The sequence below is a fragment of the Beta vulgaris genome, chromosome 7 (genome assembly GCF_026745355.1).
Source record: "Beta vulgaris subsp. vulgaris cultivar EL10 chromosome 7, EL10.2, whole genome shotgun sequence".
In the NCBI taxonomy this organism is placed as follows: domain Eukaryota; kingdom Viridiplantae; phylum Streptophyta; class Magnoliopsida; order Caryophyllales; family Amaranthaceae; genus Beta; species Beta vulgaris.
In genome coordinates this window covers 54,883,123-54,904,541 of record NC_079208.1, presented here as the reverse complement: position 1 = coordinate 54,904,541, position 21,419 = coordinate 54,883,123, and the positions used below count along the sequence as shown (strand labels likewise).

General features: G+C 35.4%; 2 protein-coding genes across 4 annotated transcripts; one reads left to right on the top strand and one right to left on the bottom strand.

Moving 5' to 3' along the window:
* The first annotated feature begins 850 nt into the window (after positions 1-850).
* On the top strand, positions 851-7,412 carry LOC104900424 (aluminum-activated malate transporter 2). The gene is made up of 6 exons (XM_010687839.2): positions 851-1,130; positions 2,957-3,097; positions 3,209-3,484; positions 3,685-3,803; positions 5,333-5,476; positions 6,906-7,412. The coding sequence occupies exons 1-6, from the start codon at positions 851-853 to the stop codon at positions 7,410-7,412; spliced, it is 1,467 nt and encodes a 488-aa protein (XP_010686141.2).
* A 575-nt stretch (positions 7,413-7,987) lies between these two features.
* Positions 7,988-20,967, bottom strand: LOC104899853 (vacuole membrane protein KMS1). Of its 3 annotated transcripts, none has more exons than XM_048648007.2 (9): positions 20,680-20,967; positions 20,012-20,191; positions 17,228-17,439; positions 17,034-17,112; positions 16,176-16,475; positions 13,796-13,947; positions 8,940-9,056; positions 8,653-8,832; positions 7,988-8,559 (listed from the first exon to the last, which is right to left on the bottom strand). In XM_048648007.2, the coding sequence occupies exons 2-9, from the start codon at positions 20,133-20,135 to the stop codon at positions 8,413-8,415; spliced, it is 1,311 nt and encodes a 436-aa protein (XP_048503964.1). In that variant the 5' UTR covers positions 20,136-20,191; positions 20,680-20,967; the 3' UTR covers positions 7,988-8,412. The 3 variants fall into 3 exon arrangements, with proteins under 3 accessions (XP_048503964.1, XP_010685438.2, XP_010685439.2); XM_010687136.4 differs by having other exon boundaries at positions 20,012-20,133; XM_010687137.4 differs by having other exon boundaries at positions 20,012-20,126.
* Positions 20,968-21,419: the final 452 nt, after the last annotated feature.

The window sequence follows — 21,419 nt, the reverse complement described above, 5'->3', positions numbered from 1 at the left end:
TTTATAGTGCTCAAAAACGGATCGGGATCTGGTACCACCAAGAACCGGTCCAGATCCGACCCGTTGCCATCCCTAGCCCTAGGTTTATACGATTTCCTTATTGGTATACTATATATATTCTATTGAAATCAATACGAAAGGCAAGAAATTACAACCCTAAAACACATCTTTACATGGTACTGGAGCGAGCCTTGATTTTTTTTCTCTCCAATTTTTTTCTCATGGCCGGCGACTCGGATAAGCCGCCGGAATCCGTCTCTCGCATCGATATCACTAACCCCTTTTTCCTTGGCACCGACGACAGTCCCGGAGACTTCATTACTCCGACGCGCCTAACATCAGATAATTCCTTTTATACCCATAAGTGATAAAATACAAATTCACCATCTTTTATCATTATATTCTCGATTAACAAGATATTGACGTCATATCATCATTGATTTATTGGCTTTCAAAAAACAGAAAAAATAAATACAATGAACTTTATGAATAATTTGTCATATATATTATTATGCAATCGACATTTTGTTTATTTTCGCACACATCGCGTGCATATAGGACTAGTTATTATTCTAAACCAACATGTTTTAATTAAAATTTTACGGCGCATTATAATAAATTAATAAGAAAATGTGACATGCAAATGGTAAGTAAATGGTAGTACTAAATAATAATTATCAAAAAAGAATGGTAGTACTAAACAACTGAATTCTTTCACAATAACTCCCTATAAATGTCTCACTTGGAGATTGTCAATTCTCACTCAACCCATTCTCTTAAGAAAAAGATAATGCAAAGGAAAACCTCCACCGATTAGCCTCATTCATTTTCTGCATACAAGAACCACATCATGTTGTCTACTAATGGCAACAACATAACCCTTTTAGGTCGTCTATGGTGTTGGCTTCATGACTTGGTGAAGAAGTTAATAGCGAAAGTCGTTGAGATTGCAACAATGCCAAAATTATTAGCTATGGATGACCCTAGAAGGGTTATTCATTCCATGAAAGTGGGATTAGCACTAACCTTGGTGTCTTTCTTCTACTATCTACACCCTCTTTATGATAGCTTTGGCGATTCTGCTGCCTGGGCTATTATTACCGTGGTTGTTGTCTTTGAATTTACTGTTGGTAAGTTAAAAGAGCTAAAAGTCACTAGTATGGGTTATTTAAAGAATTACTTTCTCTGTTTCTTAATACATGCATTATATTTACTTTTACTTTTTACACTATTTAGATATTAATTAGTGATTAAGTTCTAATTATGCCCCGGCCGGTTAAGAAAAAATTTCATTTATTAATATTGTACTTTAAACGAGAACACCAAATACAACTTGGTCTAATGGTTAAAGCTTTAGTATATGAACCGTGAGGTCATGGTATCAAAACCTATTATAATCTTTTTTTATTGTACATGGATTATTACATGAACTAAAACTGTATAGGGAGGGCGCCACGTGACACAGTTTCTTATTTAGGAACACCTTTTAATATATTTATATAGATTTTTTACCATCTCTAAGTATTAATTCATAACAATATAATTTCAATTGTTGATGGATTAATCTCAATGTATATTTTCAAAATATGTCTTTATAATTGAAAATTTTGAATGCTCAAAGATGTACATCATTAAGTGTCCCTAATCAGTAAGATGCAGCTATTAAGAAACAGAAAAAATATATGTCAAGAAAGGAAAATGGATAAATATATGGGGAGTTCTCTACTTAGGTAGCTAGCTTGAGGTTTTATTCTTGTTATAATGAGCGAGCTGAGGTAGGCTCATCTTCTAGTAATTACAATGAGGTAGCCTCTCCAAAAACTAGCTCAGATGAGAAACATACTTTTCCGGTGACCGAAAATGATAAATTACCTTAAGATCATGCCTTCTAGCAAAAACAATGATGTAAAGAAATAATCAATAGTCAAATTTTATCTTATCTCTAATTTCGGAACTCATCCTTCGCTTCTAAATTACTATATATTGACTACCAAAAGTTAAACCTAAAAAGGAAAAGCAGCGGTTATTTAGAGACAGAAGAAGTACAAGATACTATTATGTTTGGTTTACCTATAAAAGAAGTACAAGTAGCTCATTTGCATGTCTTTTCGACAAAGGAGCTAGTTAATTTAATAAATGATATATATATAGGGTTATGCTAATATGTAGTTCTTATAAGGCATAAATATACTACCTATAAAATGAAAATAAGTTATGAATTTATAAAAAAAAAATGTATTAACCAATGCAATAAATGATCAATTAATGCATGTATTTTTCATTTTTAACGTCTTAGATTCAGCCCTTAGGGTCGCATATCACTTTTCCTTTATATAAAATATTTCCTAAAATGATAATGCCTCGATTTTTTTAGTTGCAACAAATGTCTTTTTGCACATATATTATGAAAAGAGGAGATAGAATAAATTTGACTCAATTGTCCATGCTTTTTGCATGTGAGGATAGTGATGATGAAATGATCAAATTACCTAAGACCTTTATCAAGAAAGAAAATATTGCATTTAAAAAACACTTAGAATAAAAATTGTTGCAATTAAAATAGAACGAAAGTATTATTTTAGGAATTTACCACAAAATCACATTTCAATTGACATTACTAATTCTTAATTGTTATTGCAGTAGATTTTTTTTTTTTCCCACATCACTTGGAGAAAATGCTAGTTCATCTCGGAGATGTATAAACTTTTTACATCAAGTGGCATTTTCGTAAAAGAATGTTGCTAATATTAAGTTGTATGAGTCAAATATTAAATCCTGGTTTTTTCTTATTTAATAAAATATACAAAAAAGGAAAATCACGACTTAATTAGTAACTTTTATTTACGAATATGCCACTTAATATACAAACTTTATACATCTCCGAGATGAACTGGTGCTCCCTCCATCCCTTGTATCCACTTCATAAAATCAATCTATTTGGATGAATTATTTGCAGGTGCAACTTTAGGGAAGGGATTACAGAGAGTATTGGCAACATTAACAGCAGCTGGATTAGGAGTCGGAACACATCACTTGGCTTGTCTTTGTGGCAAGAGTGGTGAAGCCGCGCTTATTGCTTTATTTGTCTTCATATTTGGTAAACATTTGAGAACAAATAATTATTCCATTTCTTAACTATAACTGAAAAACACATGCATGTAGTATATCTACGATGCTAATTATGGAAATGGTTGAACAAAAATTGCAGCTGCAGCTTCAACATTTATACGATTTTTCCCAAAAATTAAAGCGAGATATGATTATGGGTTCTTAATTTTCATATTAACGTATAGCTTTATAACCATATCGGAGTATCGAGGAGTGACAAAGATCATAGAAATAGCACACAAGAGATTGTCAACTATTGTTATCGGGGGATCAGTTAGTTTGGTAATAAATTTAACCATTTATCCTGTTTGGGCTGGTGAAGAGCTTCATAACTCAATTGTCCTTAACATGGAAAAACTTGCGCACTTCTTAGAAGGTACGTACATGCGCAATGACGCAATTCGATCTCATATTCTTCAAGTTTCAACAGAAAAATTGCGTGTGATTATAATTAGATGTGATCATAAAAGATAATGAGGGCTCCACTATTAAAAGATGTCATAACTCAAGTGATGAATTAATGTTTAGCTTGCGGACCAAGTTATCTAATATGATTGGCAAATATGTGACTTTCAGGATTAGGAACTGTTTATTTGAAAGTAAAAGAAGGTGAAGGTAATTCCAAGGATGAGAGTAAATCTTCTTTTCAAGGCTATAAAAATGTTCTAAATTCCAAAAGTTCGGAGGAAAGCTTGGTAATTCACGTGAATTTTTTTTGTAATAAGTTCAATTACTTATTTATATTTAAGGTCACTATTCCTAAAAAGAATATTAGTCCCACTTTTTTAAACGTAACACTTTAATTCTATTCTATGTCGCCTCACTCTAAAAAACTAATTTAATATTTTAATTATATTCTAAGTAGTAGTCTATATCTTAAATCCATCATAGTTTAAAGTTTAAACTTTTATAAGTTGATTGAACTAATAACAATGAATGCAAATAGACTAAGGTGGCGTTTGGTTTGGGGTTTTCTGGAAAGGTCGGGTAAGAGAATCAACTCGCTTGATTCCCTTACTTGCTGTTTGTTAAGACAAATCAATCATTCCCTTCACCCTCTTCTTTCCCCCAAAGTCCTCTACTTTCATTATTCCCCACCCTCCCCCAAAGTTTCACTTACCCTTTCTTTCTTCTACCCCATGATGGCCTTGACCAATCATTCCCCAACCACACAACCACCACATCAACCACCGAACCCACCACCCCAACCACCATTACCGCCACCGAAACCACCATGATCGCCACCGAAACCACCACACCAACCCCTAAAATTACCATCAACCACCGAAACCGTACCACCACCCCATGTGCCAAAACCACCAACATGTGGCCGAAACCACTAACCCATGCACAGAAAACCGCCAACCCATGGTTAAAACCACCAACTCATGGCCGACTCAACCACCACGTCCAAATCCATCCACAAAAAAAAACCAACTCAACTAAAAAACCCAACTCCAATGCTTGATTTGGCTTTAGATTGTCAAATTCGGCCATAAAAACTTCAGATATGAAGTTTTTATGGTCGAATTTGACCTTTAAAACCTCAAATGTGGCTTTTAATGGTGGTAAAGAAGGAAAAGAAGAAAGGGGGAGGACCGGTGAGGTGGAGTTGGTGAGGGTGGCGTCGGTGAGATGTGGCAGTGAGGGGGGCCGGTGAAGGGCAGCAGTGACAGGCGGATGTTGATGGGTGGCAGTGAGAGGGTGGTGGGAATGGTGGTACTTGAGACTTGAGAAAGAGGGGAAAATAGTAAGAGGAGGAAGATGAGTTCTCAACCAAACAACATTCTTAATCAAAGGGTTTTCTTTTCCTTTCTCCTTGTTTCTCTTTCTTAAACCCTTTCCCTTTCCCCTTCCCCTTCATGAACCAAACACCCCCTAATTAATAAAGAAGAAAAGGCATTGGAAGAAGACAGAAAGAAGACTCGATAAATGTCTTTTTCTTGTTTTGTTTGACATGGCTTGGGCGATTTTTTTAATGTAGCTCTGTTTGTCAAACAAAGTCATTGTATCATCAATATTTTAGGAATGGGAATTTCAATATTTGGAACTCGGTCTATTATTTAGTAATGGACTACGGCATTAAGTATATATAATTATATGTTATAGTTCGATTCTTCATATGGGTTCGATTTTAATAGGCAATAATGATAGAGTTTATATTTTATGGTGCAAGTGCAATAACGATAGAATTCCTAATATACATTTTTATCTATTGTATTAGGCAAATTTCGCTAGATGGGAACCACGACATGGGCATTTTAAATACCGACATCCATGGAATCAGTATATTAAATTAGGAGGCCTCTCGAGGCAATGTGCCTACAGGATTGATGCTCTTAATGCCTACTTAAGTTATGATATTAAGGTACGGTAGAAAAAACGGGTTCCAATTACGCTTAGTAGTTCATGAATTTTACTTGATAGTATATCAATATTTTTTCTAGTAGGTTTAATAGAACAGATATAACTACACTAGATCTTATACCTTTTTTTTTATTAACCCAATTTCTTTGTATACACTTGCCGAGAAACTATTTTAAACCTTTATGTCTTTAATTTTCAATAAGCAAAAATTACAAATAGTTGATATTTGGAAAATATACATCGAGACGAATCTAACAAGATCTCACATGACTATATTTTTTCTTTAGACACAAGTCACGTGAAAAAAATAAAAGTCATATATGTAAATAGTGTCAAAAGTCAAAACGGGTCATCTGAAAAAATTGGGAGAAATATTAGAAGTATATACAAGTCAACTTTGTAAATGGTCATTATGAATAGTGATAAAACGCTCATTGTAAGTGGGCAATTTGTCCACTCACAAGAATAAACAAGGGTTGATTTAATAATAACAAGTATGTCAAATGCAAACACAAGGGTTACTTTATCAATAACTAGAGTTTCTCACACACACAGTAGTTCTTATAGATAACCAATTGTACTTTTTTGGGGACAAAAGCTGAATGGGGTCCGCAAATCAATATAAATTTTTGCTTTTTGGTAGAGATCACATGTTTAATAGAGACAATGTGGTCATTTCAACATATTTACATACATAGATAGGGGTTGGTTTAATAGAAACAAGGGTTTTGAACACACAAACAGGGGTTGGTTTATCAATAATCGGGGTTTCGAACACACAAACAGAGGTTCTTATATATAAGCAAATGTACTTTTTTGGGCTGAACAGATACGCAAATCGATACAATTTTTGCTTTAAAGCAGAGATCACATGTGTTACTTTTTGACAAAAAGTTGCTTTTCTATATTTTTGTATAGTCATAAAGTTTTTTTTTACATAAAAATAACTTTTTTGAAAAAAAAAATTATAAGTGAACATGATGGCCGCTCACAATAACGGCCCGTTTGGTTGTTGGTCATAAATGGTGGTAATGGGAGTGAATTTGTGTGTAAATTTATGAAAAATATCATTGTTCATTCCCATGGTAATGCTAATTTATCTTAAAGTGTCCACTTTCCTTCTTGAATTTTCATTCCCATCCAATACCACCTTGTAAGGTGGTAATGAGTGGTAATGCAAATTGCTTCCCCTTGGAGACAAAAATACAAGTTTAGGAATGAGATTGCTTGCTCATGGAGAAAAAATGTCTCCCCATGGAGATTTTAAGAGTGATTTCCTAATAAAATTACACTTAAAATTTAGTCTCATTACCGCAATTTATTAACATCTACCAAACGGGCCATAAGTGTTTTATCATTCCTCATTATTATTAAGCCACAATTTCGTATAAAATCATCACTTGTTTTTGTCTTGCTCGACATTGATACAGATACCACACAAGTTCCAAGAAGAAATTAGAGATGCATGCACCAAGATGAGCTTGGAATCAAGTAAAACATTGAAAGAGCTAGGATCATGCCTTAGAACAATGGCATATCCTTCTTCTTCAGCTAATGCTCACATTTCGAACTCGAAAGCAGCTGTGGAAAGCCTTAAAACTTGCTTGAAATCAGTCTCCTTATATAATCAAAACTCTGAGCTACTAGAGATCATACCAATGGTGACAATAGCTTTCCTCCTTATTGATATTGTCGATTACACTGAGAAAATTGCTGCTTGTGCATATGATCTAGCAATTCTCGCACATTTTAAGATGGTCAAGGTAATGGACTCCAAGGTTTTTCCGGATATGTCATCCATTATTTATCCACCTGAGGCTGTAAATCAAGTTTCTGAAGTTGATTGTCCTGATCAGATTGTGATTGCAGTTACTGAATTAACACTAATGACTTCAAACTTAAGTCAGGTGGAGGCACATTTTGAGGACCATGTATAACTCTTCTAACATTTATGTTTTCCTTGTAGCAAGGTGTTCATCTTACACCCGAGTGTAATTATGCACCCTCTCACACTAAAAATATAAATTCAAAGTCTAATGTTCTCTTGAGTACTCATGCAATTCAAGCCTCATACTTTGCACCATTATTGGCTACTTAACTCGATATAAATAGGTGCATGTCCTTCATCGGGTGAAATGAGCAACACCCCTAACCCACAATCTTTCTGATTTCTGCTGCACCATCAAAGTATATGGTTCATACTTCTTCATCTGCTGTAAAGACCCATATCGGCAAAACCAAACCCTTCTACAGATTTGTCCCATCAATCCATCAAGAATTGTGCTTTGTGTTCTTTGATCAATTTAATTTTTCAGGGTTTTTGTTACGAACAAAGGTGCATATATTGCTTATGGGTGATTTAAAGAGCATAATCTTGCATTGTTTAGATCAAATATTGTTTAAGTACTAATTTAAGAGCATATATAATCTTGCATTGCTTTTTATTACCTGTTTTTGTCAACATTACCAAGTTTTTGAGGTAGAAACAAACTGAAAACCTGAGATCGAAAAAGAAAAGAACATGCAAGGAACTTTGTCTCTTGCATCCCGAAGAATCATAATTTCCAATACCCACAGTACTATTACAAATCCACTCGAGTTGAACTTAAAAAACCACAGACTATCAGATATATGGAACTATTGCTTTTCCTTGCCGCCGTCAATCCTATATTCTATGTCTATACAAAGCATCTATGGTGGCCGCTCTTGCAAGAGGATGAATATGGGGTAGGATTAACTGTAAAAAGTCAATGTTAACACTTTTCACCACCTCCTATAACTTCATCTAATCACATGAATATAGAGGAACACATGAAAAAACACCAAACTGAACCCTCAGTTCGAAATAAGTCTTCACCGGGTCACCATTACGTGACTTAGAAAGGTGAACTTAAATGCGGTTCCTCCAGAAATTTACTCTTTCTCTGTATTGGTAACTCATGACTCCTTTTTAAGCTCCTTTTCTTGCTCCTTCTTTAAAAAATTCTGAGCAGTTGCATTTACAATCTTGAAGAAGAAATTCAGGAGGACAAGCCAGACAACAGTATTCCAAATTGAAGCAAAAGAAAGACCCCACTTCTTTGCCTGCAACATAACATTTCAGAAACTGTTTTTTAGCAATTCATTGATCATGCAACAGATCTTGTGCATTTCATATCAAAGTAAGCAAGCATCTACCTGGATATTAGTAGCCACTGGTGGAGCAGTTACAAGATACTTGTCTTTAGCAGCATGCAATTTGGCAATCAATGTAGGCAGCCCAGAGGCAACTCCAGGTATATGGCTAAGAACCCAAATCAATTCATTCTCCACCCAATTTAGGAGCTGATTGTTGCACACTGAGATGATAAAAAATGTCTGCAGCATGAAAAAAAAACAGGTGGGGATGAAATCAATACAAATACAACAGAATACATGAGTTTCTCAAGCTTGTAAGGCATGGAATCAAGAAAATACCAGCCAACCTGAATATGAGTCTTTATAACTGCCTTTCCAACTAAGGTTGCAAGGAAAAATTGCCAGAAAGGTACTCCAAATTGTCCACACATTATACCAGCCAGATCAAACAGAGGATTCGGCACCTAATAATACACAACAGTTGCTTGTCAGACTATAAAAGCCATTTTGTTCGGAATAGATTAATAATGCATGAAGAAATCACTGCAAAATGGACGTTTCATCTTCACCTAAGCAACTACTTCCTCCGTTTTTTTTATAGATGCTACATTTCCCTTAAATGGAAATGTCATAATAGATGCTACATACCATAAATGGATTCCTTTTCACCATAAAAATCTTAAAATACTATTAAAAAGTTGGTGGTCCCCCACCTTCTCTTTTAAAATACTCATACTTTTTCCTTAACAAATGTTTTTTTATTCAAAAAGTGGCGGTCCCCTACTTTCTCTCTCTACCTTTCTTAAAAAACCCCCCACTTTCTCTATGTAGCAAGAATAAAAACACGGAGGAAGTAATTCTAAAGGTATATCAACAAACTTTCGAGCCAAAACATATACTTATTGCAAAGGAGTACTTTGATGATGATAGTAGTCCTTCCTTCACCACAAATAAGGTCTTGTTAGAAACTGCCCAATCTTTCCTTGTAATATACAAGTATTGTCTTTATGCTACTTATGCTTAATGCTTTCTAAGTTTACTTTCTAATTTCCTACGCTTGTTGTCTTAAAAAAATTCAAGAGTCAAGACACTCGAACTGTGAAACTTAGCCTAGTAGTAATATTTCCATAGATCCATCTTCAAGCTGCTCTTTCCAAGTTGATATACTACCTGTAGCAATAACCAACAGGTAACTTTCTACTTCTAGCTGTCTTGTAATGTTGCAATACCATGTCATCCCATGCAACTCATTTTTCCAGGCTTTACCTAACTGTAGATCATTCCATTTTCTCCTTTGGATGCAACGGCATCAGCTATTTTATAATTGTAGCCTGTAGGTAACGATACCAAAACCATATGAAACATATGACGTTTTAGCCGACTCTTGTACTATTTCTTACAGTAGCTAACTGTTATACATGACTCGCCCCAATGTAGAACTGCACACCAGAAAAACACGACTCTATCTGCACTCTATCAAACAGCAGTTTACCTGCTGCATCTTCTATTATTCTGTACTCCATTAATCCTCATAGTCTTAAACTTATAAAGAGCAAAGGTGTTCCAAGGCGCAGAAGATGCTAATACGTGAGGTGAATCCTAGGTCGAAGGGGTGCCTTCATCATATAACTTTTTCCAAATTAAGAACATATATAATTAGATTTTTCTCTGATGAGAAATGTTTTTTGTTTATTTTAGGAGTTGGATGAGGCACGAGCATCCTGTCACTAATATTTAAGGTTACTCTAGTGCTTTATTTTGTTCTCGGAGGGCGGAGGGGCAACTAATAAAAATTTGACTAACACGCTGGATGTAAAATTTTACAAGTGGAAGGTGAAGATCCACCAGGACTTGCCTATCACTTAACAGCATCAGAAACCTCTCCATGCCCACTGCATAGCCCAGTAAAACATGACATTGACAACTAGGGGTGTTAACGAGCCGAACCGAGACCGAACCTGACTAGGCTCAGCTCAGCTCGAAAACATATTTCATTAGGCTCGGCTCGAGCTCGAAGCTCGTCGAGCCTAAAATATTGGGCTCGGCTCGAGCTCGAACCCAAAAATTATAGCTTGGCTCGAGCTCGAAAAGCCCGAAATTAACTTTCAACCAAAGTTAGTATCATAAGCCCAAACATTTGATAATTCAAAGCAGTGATACAAGGAACGAAATTCGATACGAAACGCGGGACGGAAACGGAAACGGGAAACGCTACTGTTATGAGTTATGACAGTTTTTTTTAAAGGCCCAACTATACCTAGCCCACTTTAATGCTTTCTTTAAACCCTAGTTGGTAAAACTTTAAGAAAAAGTCAAAAAGAAAAAAAAAATAAAGAGAAGGGGGAGGGGCACACCCACGTAATTAGAAATTGACTGGAGGCCCATTAAATGGAAAAAAAAAAAAAGAGAGGAAGACAGAGAAAGGAAATGTCGGAGGTTAGGGAAAGAATGAGAGAAAGCCAACTGCCGACCGCCGCTGCCGGAGATCCGGGGATCTGACAACACCATCTGGCTCGAAATTCTTGCTAGAACCAAAGCCCCATGGTAATTTATCCTAGTATAAGCATTTTCCTCTTCAATTTCCAGGTCTAGGTTTTCGAATCAACCCTAGATCTGTGATTTTTCATCTTCTTTTCTTTCCTCCTCTCTCTCTCGGTCCTCTAATGTCGACCCTTGAAGAAGAAAAAGGAAACGTCATGACCACCGTACTGAGACGCGAAACGCAGCGATTTGGGTCGCGTTCGTTCCGCGATTCGGTACGAACGACTCAGGATGCAATTCGGCCGTACGTCCTGCGATCCTGGTTTCACTGATTCAAGGGCCCATTCTCTTTACAGTTGTTGTTAGCAAAGGCCAAACAAATAACTGCTATACGTTAATACTAGCTGAAGGATTTCTTTTATAGAACCTGAAAGCATATATCTCACGTTGAGATAGCGATGTGGGATGCATATTGCATCTGCCACATATGTTCTTTTACAATAGTTGAACACTTGACCCTTTGTTACTTGCCTACTTCTTTTTCCATTTCTTATACAGTTTACTCTTCTTTTACTATTTTCTTTTTTTTTTCTTTTTCTATTTTCATTTCTAATATTTCATTTTTTTTAAAAAAAAAAAACTTAAAGAATACATATTCATTTATTTTTATGTGCTCTAAGTATTTAACAAGTGATTTTTCAATCATACATTTCTAACAATTAATTTATTTGCTCTCAAATATATCCGATTACTCGACTACGTTCACTTTTTATATACTCCCTCCGTCCCATAATATAAGTCCTGGTCTGTTTTTACACACAGGGATTAAGGTAAAGTGGAATCTTGTTTTATTTGAATAAAAAGATTCATTTTTATTGGGAAACACTTGCATTGTGTTTTTCTTTTTAATAAAAAATAAAACTGAACATTAATGTTGTATGGTTTAATGTGTAGAGTAGTTTAATGGGGTAAAAGAATCCATTTTATCATTAATGATGGTGCATTTAAAACTGAAATTATGAAGATATTTTGGGAATTATATTATTTTCATGAGGATATTTTGGACATAATTATTGATTGAAAATAGAAATAGGACTTATATTTTGGGACACCTTATAAGGAAATGAGACTTATATTATGGGACAGAGGGAGTACTAAATTTGACTAAATACAAAAATTATTATGTAGTGTTTGAACTACTTGTTATTCTCTTTGTATACTATCTAATTATCAACTCCTTATACTTTTTTAGTTAATAAATAAGTAATTAAGAAATTAATAGGCAAAGTTGTGTGTTTGAGCCTTTGAGGTATTATAGTTAAATTTCCCCATTTTTTGAATAAAGTAAAAGTTTTACATATGTCAAAAAGATAGATGGTGTGTGATGAAAAAATAATATAATGAAATCTAATAGTTGGCATGAATGATATAAACTTTGAGCTTAGCTTGGTTCTCATTATCGATATGTACATTATAAAATTATTGTTTGATATCTATTATACTTAATATGTTCTTATTAGATAGTTTGTTCAAGACCCTCAAACTTAAAATATTGGATCCACCTCAACCCCTAGATGTCCCAAACCATGAAGCGAAAAAGTATACAAGTGGGAATTTAGCAGGCTATATCAACTTTGTTATTGAAATCAAAAATCACAACTTTGAAAATATTATGACTACTAACATGACAGCTTTTAACCATGATTATTAAATAATTTTTTTATCTTATATTAAACATTAATGAAATATTTTTAGTAATAAAAAAATTATCGAGCCTGTTCGCGAGCTTTCGAGCCGAGCTTAAGGTGGCTCAGGCTCGGCTCGTTAAGTTCTCGAGCCGATCCCGAACTCGAGTGGAGCCCTCTCGAGCCGAGCTTTGACTGAGCTTTGACCGAGCCGAGCTCGAGCAGTTTGCGAGCCACCCTGGCTCATTAACACCCCTATTGACAACTGACAATATAGGATTCAACTTACATGTCACCTCATAGTAAATTAGAAGCTTGTACATCATACATTCTGCTCTTAACTCTATAAACACTTTCTATTGCTTAAAAAGATCCTATTATTTCTTCTTCCTAATCGCATATAAGCCTCTTCCACTACAATTATATAAAGCCCTGCTCCTATTAGTTCATGGACTACAGGAAAATTTTTTTCCAGAGAGAATGAAATGAATTACATGCCATTAGGATAGGGGTGTATATAAGCTTGGGTAGAATTTGCAATTTGTGTTACTCATTGTAACTCTGTTCCCAAGCAGATCAACAATAGAGACATAAATTATTCAGAATGTATAATTCATTTAGAATAATTTGGCACCACTGTCAACAATTAGGAATGAGTAAATGAGAAAAGTAATTATCAACAACAAATAGCATTAAAAGTCATATTCACAGTTCAATAGAATACAAAAATTGAGCAGAAACAAAACTGAAGGGAGCGGGGGGTAAAATCAATGAAGAGTCGAAGACATTATGACACCTGAACTAACCAGGGAAAAGGACTAAATTGAGTACTGACGAGATAAACCTACAAAAGACACGAAAACTGCAGACATGGGAGAAGATTGGAATTTAGAAGCAACACACAACGTCACAACCCAATAAGTAGTTAATTCAAAGAACTCAAGAGGTACCCTCCTCCAGGCCAAGTTTCCTGGGGAGAACGAACAGATGCCAAAGATTGACAATGTTATATGATAAGGAGCAGCAAGCATACTAACCGAAGCAAGCAGCAAAATTGTCCAGCCATTCATGTACTGAGAATGTGACAAGAGCCAATGTTTCACATGCTTTAAGTGCCTGCCAACTATTCCATTATCTTCAGGAGACGACGCATCCAATTTTTCCACTGGGTTGCTTCCAGATAAGCTTGCTGCATCAACCTTTGGGTAAGTCTAAGATAATCACCAAGTACTTGCCATACAAGGCATGTACAGTTTGAACATGTGTGGAAATCAATAACAAGTAAAAGAAATCAATAGGAATCAAGCAACTGAAAGAACAAATGCAAGTTTCATCCAGGAACTTTCAAAACATTGATATTGTTGAGAGAGTATCAGTGTCGAAAAGATAGACAGAATGGTAAGAGAACAAAAGTAGAGAGCACCAGATAAAAGTAGAGGAACAGAGAAAAAGTAGAGTGATTATAAATGCAGAGAGCAAAACACACACACAAAAAAAAAGCAAATGATCCTAATGCGTCCTCCCACAACAACCCGGTAAGTCGGTGACATAAACAGCACATAAAGTTTAGACTGCAGAAATCTCAAGTTAAGTAGCAGCCCAGTGAAGATGGAAGAAAATTAAATAAGGGTTCAATGCAGTCCTAAATGTCAGTCGAAGGCAAATATATCAATGTGCCATAAGCAACAGTCTTCCACTAATTAGCCATTAAATACTCTTTCTCTTTTTATTAGTTGTTCCACTTTTAACTTATGCAATATTCACATACCCCACTTGAACCATTACCCATAGTAAGAAAAAAGAATATGTAAAATGGTACTAGATTTATCTCAATGTGCATTCTAAAAAATCCAACTATTTGAGATACAAAGTCAAAGATACTGATTGACAAATTTGTGTGATTGACAAACATAAAAGTCACCGTGAAACAACTATATTTAATACATGTTTAACTGATTTGGAAGACAAGAGGAGTGATGTGCAACTATTATCATTTAATCTTACAATAATTTCAAATATTATGAGAGTTTCCTAACATTGCATCTTCATGAGGATAACAAGTTTAACAAAAGAGGATGAAGGTTCCCATGATAATCACCTTGATTAACGAAACATGCAAATCAGGTGGCAATGTTCTAAATATCAGAACACGGACAAAAGCTGTTTGCAAATCAAGTGGCGATGTTCTAAATATCAAACCACAGACAAAGGCTGTAAAATATGCAGTCCAATATAGACCATAAATAAAGTAGTAGTATTTTGTCAAACATGCAGTGCCATCGCAAAAATATACAATTATATTTTTCAAATATGAGTCAAGTAGACTACATAAATGTCAAATCCACTTATTCTCAATTTACAATATGTTATATTTTGAGATTACTTTTTTTTTTCTCAACTTGTGTCTGTCATATTAATTCAGACTATCTCAAAGACGACATACTGGCCATGGGAACTAAAAGACCACTTCACTCTTTTCATAATAGGAAATTTGCATATAGATTTTCCCTTTATCCATTTTAATTCGTTCCTTGGAATTCTTCTATTTTACTTCATTCCATCTTAGTTAACTTTATCATTTCCCCTCTTACCATACAACGTGGGTCCGCTCCTATCAAGCATCGACTATACCCATGTTTCTAAGCAAATCTCTTTGTCTCCTGCCTCAAAAAAGAAACTTAAAATCCATAAACTTAAGCTTTTGCTACCACTTGACAAAATCCGTCAAATACTCCATTAAAGTGGTATTGAAAGAAGAAAAAACATAGATTTTTGAATTTATAACTTATAAGGGAGCTATTTAAAATCAAAAGAACTTCATCAACGATTTAGAATTTGACCCATGGCACTTGAAGGAACACTTGACAAGTTACAATAACTGGAAGCAAAAAACTTAAAATTTTCGATATATAAAGTAGTTTTTGCAAATTTAATATGTATAGCATATTTAAACCCAAATTTTCCTATATAAAACGGTTCATAGTACACAACTAGAGTGTGCCACCTCTGTTCTGGATGCTGAACCATTTCATACTTGAATAAATCTTTTAACATTTGAATCAACTCCCTAGATCTAGATTCCTCTCTTCGCTTCTAACCATGGATTCCCACTAGCAGTGCTTTTAAGATTATAATCAGATATCTATATATTCCAGATCGAGATTTTGACAACCTTGCAAATCGGCAAACATTACTCCATAAAATCGCCACCATTTCACCGTAGAGTAGGGCATCAATAGACAGCCAAACACACACGGAAAGAAACGAAGCGATAAGCAGATGTCATGGTCTGGCAACTTATAGCTTAAACACTGTTACAAAAACAAACATCCATATCTAATTGTACCTCATTGATTATTAACCAGCTATCAAATAAAAGAAGAACGTAATAAACACTTTATGATATGAGCATCATACCTGCCCTTGAAATGAAATATGGTGGAAGTTCACCCAATGCTGTCCCGACACCCCATAAAACAGCTTCCAACTGGACTTGAGGCAAGATGCTCATAAGAGGAACTCTTGAACCATGAACAGACTCAAATAATGGAGGTCCAAAATCAGCACAGTCCTTATCAAGCCATGATGGACCTCTTTTCAATTGTATTGTATCATATGGAGCATTTTTTAAATCAACTCGGCCACATTGCATTGCTTTTATGGTAAATAGGGCAATGTGTGGTCCAAGATAAAGAACAAAAGTGTGCAACCCAGACCCTGACAAATTCACAAAGAGCAAGAAAGGATGCATGTAAGAAACTGGGGCTGAAATTAAAGTGCATTACTGAAAGTCCCAACTCTTTCGGTGATTAATCATATATTCAAGAAACCATCAAATAAAGACGTTGGAAAAACTGGAACGGAGCGAAGAAAGCAAAATCAGTAAGTTTGTCATATCACTCTACAACAGTCACGCATATCTATACTAATATATTAAAAGGCATTCCTAAACAAGGAACGGTGCCATGTGACGCTCTCCACTCGGATCTTTTAGTCCATATAATTCACAATTTCACATACAATAAAAAAATTTAGAAATTGCTTTGTATAAGATTTGATCCGTGATTTTAAGTTCATATATTAAAGTCTTAACCACCAAATCATATTATATTAAGTGTTATCATTTTAAAGTAGAATATAAATAAATGAAAAATGTCCGTACGCGGGGCGTAGCTTGGGCCTAAAAACTTGTGATTCATCAAAAGCTGCTACATTGTAATGCAATCATGATTCAACAAACAACCAATAAGTTTCCGCAGCAACGTAGTCACATACCAAGGCCAATAGAAGATGCAACACCAAGAGCGGTCCACCATAAAACAAACTGAATGTACCGGAGAACCTCCTCAGCATGCTGGGGAAAAAAGAATACAATTACATATACATTAAGTGGATACTAAACTCTTTGTTTCCCTACTATGAAGCAACTACAAATCTAAGAAATTCATGAAATTAAGTATTTGAAGTACCTTTCCGTGAGAACCTTCCATAGTTGCCAAGAGAACTCCACAAGACATTACCAAGGAACTAAATACTAAAAGCCAGCCACCTTTTGCCAAGAGATATGCAACTGATTGCTTCACGTAATCATACATGGCAAAAACAAAAAACTTCATTGTGGTGCATGGTTTTGTTGTCAATGTCAAACTCTTCAGCTCATGTTGATGTTTCTCATTTACACCTGAAATAATACTTTGAGTCAGAAAAAACATTCATTTTCTTTTAGAGAGAAAAACACAAAAAACAATAAACTGTCATTTTCTGCCAAACTTGCATCCAAAGAATACAAAGTCCGCCTGAATTGTTAATGGTCAAACAAGACGTGTAAACTTCTAGCGAACAATAGAATAATCGGATTTTTCACGACATACCCCCGACAAATTGTTTTTCACCATATACCCCCGACAAATTGTTATTCACCATATATCTATCCTCAAGTTTCAAAATTCACCATATACTCCTCAATTTCTTTAAAATACATAAAATACCCTTAATAACTAACGACAATTAACTTTGTTAATCATTAAACCCTAATCTCTTGTTAACCTGTGATTAACTCCTAATTGAAACTAATTAAGCTCTTCTTTCTCTTCCTCCCTAACTCTCCACCTAGCCCCTTCCGCCTCCCTCTCCAACAGCACCATTGAATATCACCACCATCTCATTGATTCTCTATCTCTCTAGACTAAGTGGCTACTCAAAATTCACCACCATCAACGTCCTCAGCAAAGGAACAACAACAAAAATGTACAGCAAAATTTGTAGATTTGACTGAAATCAAGGCAAGACAACTTGCAGAATATCCTATGCCGACACTCGCCTTCGAGTAGTTGCAACTCTCGGATTTCTATAGTGCTTCTTCCCCCTATCTCTCTCGAATTTTCTCTCCTCTCGGTAGCGCCAATCTACCACCACAGTTGTTATTTCAATCGACGCTACTTGATATCATCATCACATTGTCTTGTCATTGGTGGATCGAGTAGACAAAGACAAGAGATCGAGAAAAAAAAAGAGTGAGAGGATGAAGAAGAAGAAGAAAGATCAAGAAAGATATGTGTTCAATCCACTCTCATTGTTCTCTATCCTCTAAGATGTGTTGCCTATGTGCTTCGACAAATAGAGTAACAAAGGGAAGGAAGTCCGCAAAGTGATGGTAAAGGATGGGAAGGCAGGTTGGGAAAGGGAGCCAGGGTGGGGATGTCGGAATGTAGAGGGGGAGGATAGGGGTGTGTCAAAGAGGGATGTGTGGCTGGAAAAAATAATGAGTCAGAGATAGAGGCCAAGTGGAGGGGGGAAGGGGAGGGGGTCTGGAAGTGAGAAAAAAGAGGGAGGAAATGTTATCGAGGAAGAGGAATAAATGGGTCAAATAGAGTTTAGAAGTTGATTAGTAACTAGTAGTTAATTACAAATTAAAGACTAATAGAGTCAACAATTGCTAGTCATTAATAGCATTATGTGTATTTCAATAAAATTGAGGGGTAGATGGTGAATTTTGAAAATCTTGATGGTATATGGTGAATTGAAAAATTGTCGGGGTATATGCTCAAAAATACGTAGAATAATAGATGAAGCTTCACATCTTCCAAGAATACATAGAATAATAGATGAAGCTTCACATCTTCCAAACAAAACATAAGATCCATAAGTTCGCAAGCAGATTAATTCAAGCAAAAGCCACTTAGGAGAAAAATAAAGAGGGTATTTAGTTGAGTCATTTGGAAAGGAATTTATGTCTACACTTTAATCTGATTGTGGAGGTCAACCCCTTGAATCCCAATCCTACCTCGCCACTTAAAAAGCTAACTCCTAATCATCTAAGACCAAACCCTAGTTTAAGCACAAGGGAGAGAGAGAGACGTAAAGGAGTGAGCTCATGATCTTCTTCAATGTTTAGCCAAGACTACAACCCCACAGAAGCAGCAACTCTCTTTTTTTCCAATCACCATGTACATTCCGGGAAAAAATTCAGGTTTTGTACTTTCTTTATTTTTGATTCTTTGTGTCAAATTTCCTTTTAGCGTTATCAGTTGAAATCTCGATGATCATTTCCTGTCGGAGAGCAACCAAAACTAACTAAGGTCTTGATATAAGCTATAAGAACCTGAAATCAGATGAACTTTATATAGCCTAGAATAGATAAAGAGGTCGTGAACTAGAAAAGGTAGAATACCATCTCTCCACACAACTTGTGTTATCATACCAAAACTTGTTCCAACAACACAACTTTATTTTCTTTGACAGAAAGTGCTTAAAATGCTAGACTACATTACCGATCTTGATAACATACTCTATAATCTTTTGATAACAAACACACGACAAGTCAAAGTATTCTCCATCGTAGAGCAAACAAAGTTCCCTTTGAAGCTGGATCATTAACAAAAGTAATCACACAATTCCTATAAGATGAAGTGAAGCTAAATATCTAATAAACAATTTCCCATTACCAAACCACAATGCAATCTCCTGAACAAGAAAACCTCCATCAAATCAAATGGAGGTGTCTGTGCCCCAAATTTCATTTTTCTCTTTCGTAATTTCCAATTAACATCGAGCCAATGAGCTGTTTTGCACATATGTTCATCACTGGTGTGGTCACATCTCCAATTAACAATAATAAGGCAAATTCAATCATGAGATTGTAAATCATCTATATAACAATCTAATTTCCATCATTGCAAGTAGTTTCGATGCTACCATCAATAACGGTCTTTTTCTCAACAAATGTTGCCATACAGGTAAATTTAACTTCTTACCTGGAGAATTGAGCAGAGGTCCCCCAGTATTACATGGAAGCTCATCTTCTTCCTCTATCTCCGAGTCAATCGACAAGTTGGAGTTACCAGCTGCCATGGGTCCGTTGTCCGTATTCTGTCGCATATATGGAAGATAAATAAAAACTTAAATTGACCAAATTGCCTTCTTTATGTTTCAAACTGCACAAATGGAAGAAGTAATGGAGCCATTTTTACTGAAAATAGCGAGCTTTCACAAAATGCAAACGCAAGGAACCGATTTAATTGATGAAGCAGGTAAATTAGTATGCTAGTGACTAAAATATATATAATTAGATACCCAAAATTTCAAAAAAAATAAAAAAAAAACATCCAGATGTTGTTTCAAAATTTAAGGCATAATGTGTAGCTCCAGAGAACAAAAATCCTAGATAAACAGTAGCTTGGTAGTAGACCTTTCTCGACAAATAGTTAAAAAGCAGCACATGATTTGGGGAAAAAATAGGAAATAAATCATTGATTAAGTGCCCAAAAAAAGAGTGTTAATCCAAAAGTAAATGATAGACGAATTCGATTTACAGAGAAATGAAATCAGTAGCAAAAGAAAAATTAGTATAGCAAAGAATAGAGAAAATCCTAAATTATCCCTCAAATTGGTTGAAGATTAAAGTTGTTAATCTGAAACAAACCTTGAAAGGAAGATCCGAGGATACAATCTCGTCGTAAAAGTTGAAATTCCCGGCAATCCTTTTTGCTCGTTCTTCTTATATGTTCCTCAATCAAGTGAAGTGAAGATGAAAATCCGAGATTTCGTGTAAAAACTCGTCAATTTTTATGCAAAGCTGTAATGTGATGTAACCAATTGATGAAACTAGGAAGAGAAGAAAGAAGAGTTCTAAATTGTAATTCAGGGTTAGTCAAATTAGGGTTAGAGATCGGAGTTGTAAATTATCCTTCTACCTTAGTCCTTTATCAGTTTATCATATTACCTAAATAAGAGTTGATCAACTCAGCCCGACCTGCGGGCCCGGCCCGGCCTGATTTTTAGGCGTTTTTGGGCAGAAAATTTTGGCCCACTGTTGGGTTCGGTCTAGCCCGGCTCGATTTTTTTTGCTTTGGACCCGGCTTTGGGTAACTCAAATATGACTTTTTAGTCTATTTTTTGGCCCGAAAGCCTGCTCATTTTGGCCCGAAATAACATCCTTTGGGCACAAAATTTTGGCTCGGCCCGACCCGACCAATGACAATTTTTTTAGGCACGCCTCGACCCATCATCGCCTCTACTATATATATATGCTTCATCCAATCTGTTTTAAATGAAACGTTTGTTTTTTCATGCAATCCAACACGCATATTTAATCATTAATATTTTTAGTTGTGCACACGTTAAAAAATATAAAAGGTTATAATTTGATAGTATAAATGGAGA

Coding starts and splice junctions, on each gene's coding strand:
- LOC104899853 (XM_048648007.2), bottom strand. CDS start 20,135: ATGCGACAGAATACGGACAACGGACCCATGGCAGCTGGTAACTCCAAC. Junction 16,476..17,033: donor TGCATCTTCTATTGGCCTTG/GTATGTGACTAC, acceptor TGAATTTGTCAG/GGTCTGGGTTGCACACTTTT. Junction 13,948..16,175: donor ATATTTCATTTCAAGGGCAG/GTATGATGCTCA, acceptor AGGTTGATGCAG/CAAGCTTATCTGGAAGCAAC.
- LOC104900424 (XM_010687839.2), top strand. CDS start 851: ATGTTGTCTACTAATGGCAACAACATAACCCTTTTAGGTCGTCTATGG. Junction 3,485..3,684: donor ACTTGCGCACTTCTTAGAAG/GTACGTACATGC, acceptor TGTGACTTTCAG/GATTAGGAACTGTTTATTTG. Junction 3,804..5,332: donor AAAGTTCGGAGGAAAGCTTG/GTAATTCACGTG, acceptor CTATTGTATTAG/GCAAATTTCGCTAGATGGGA.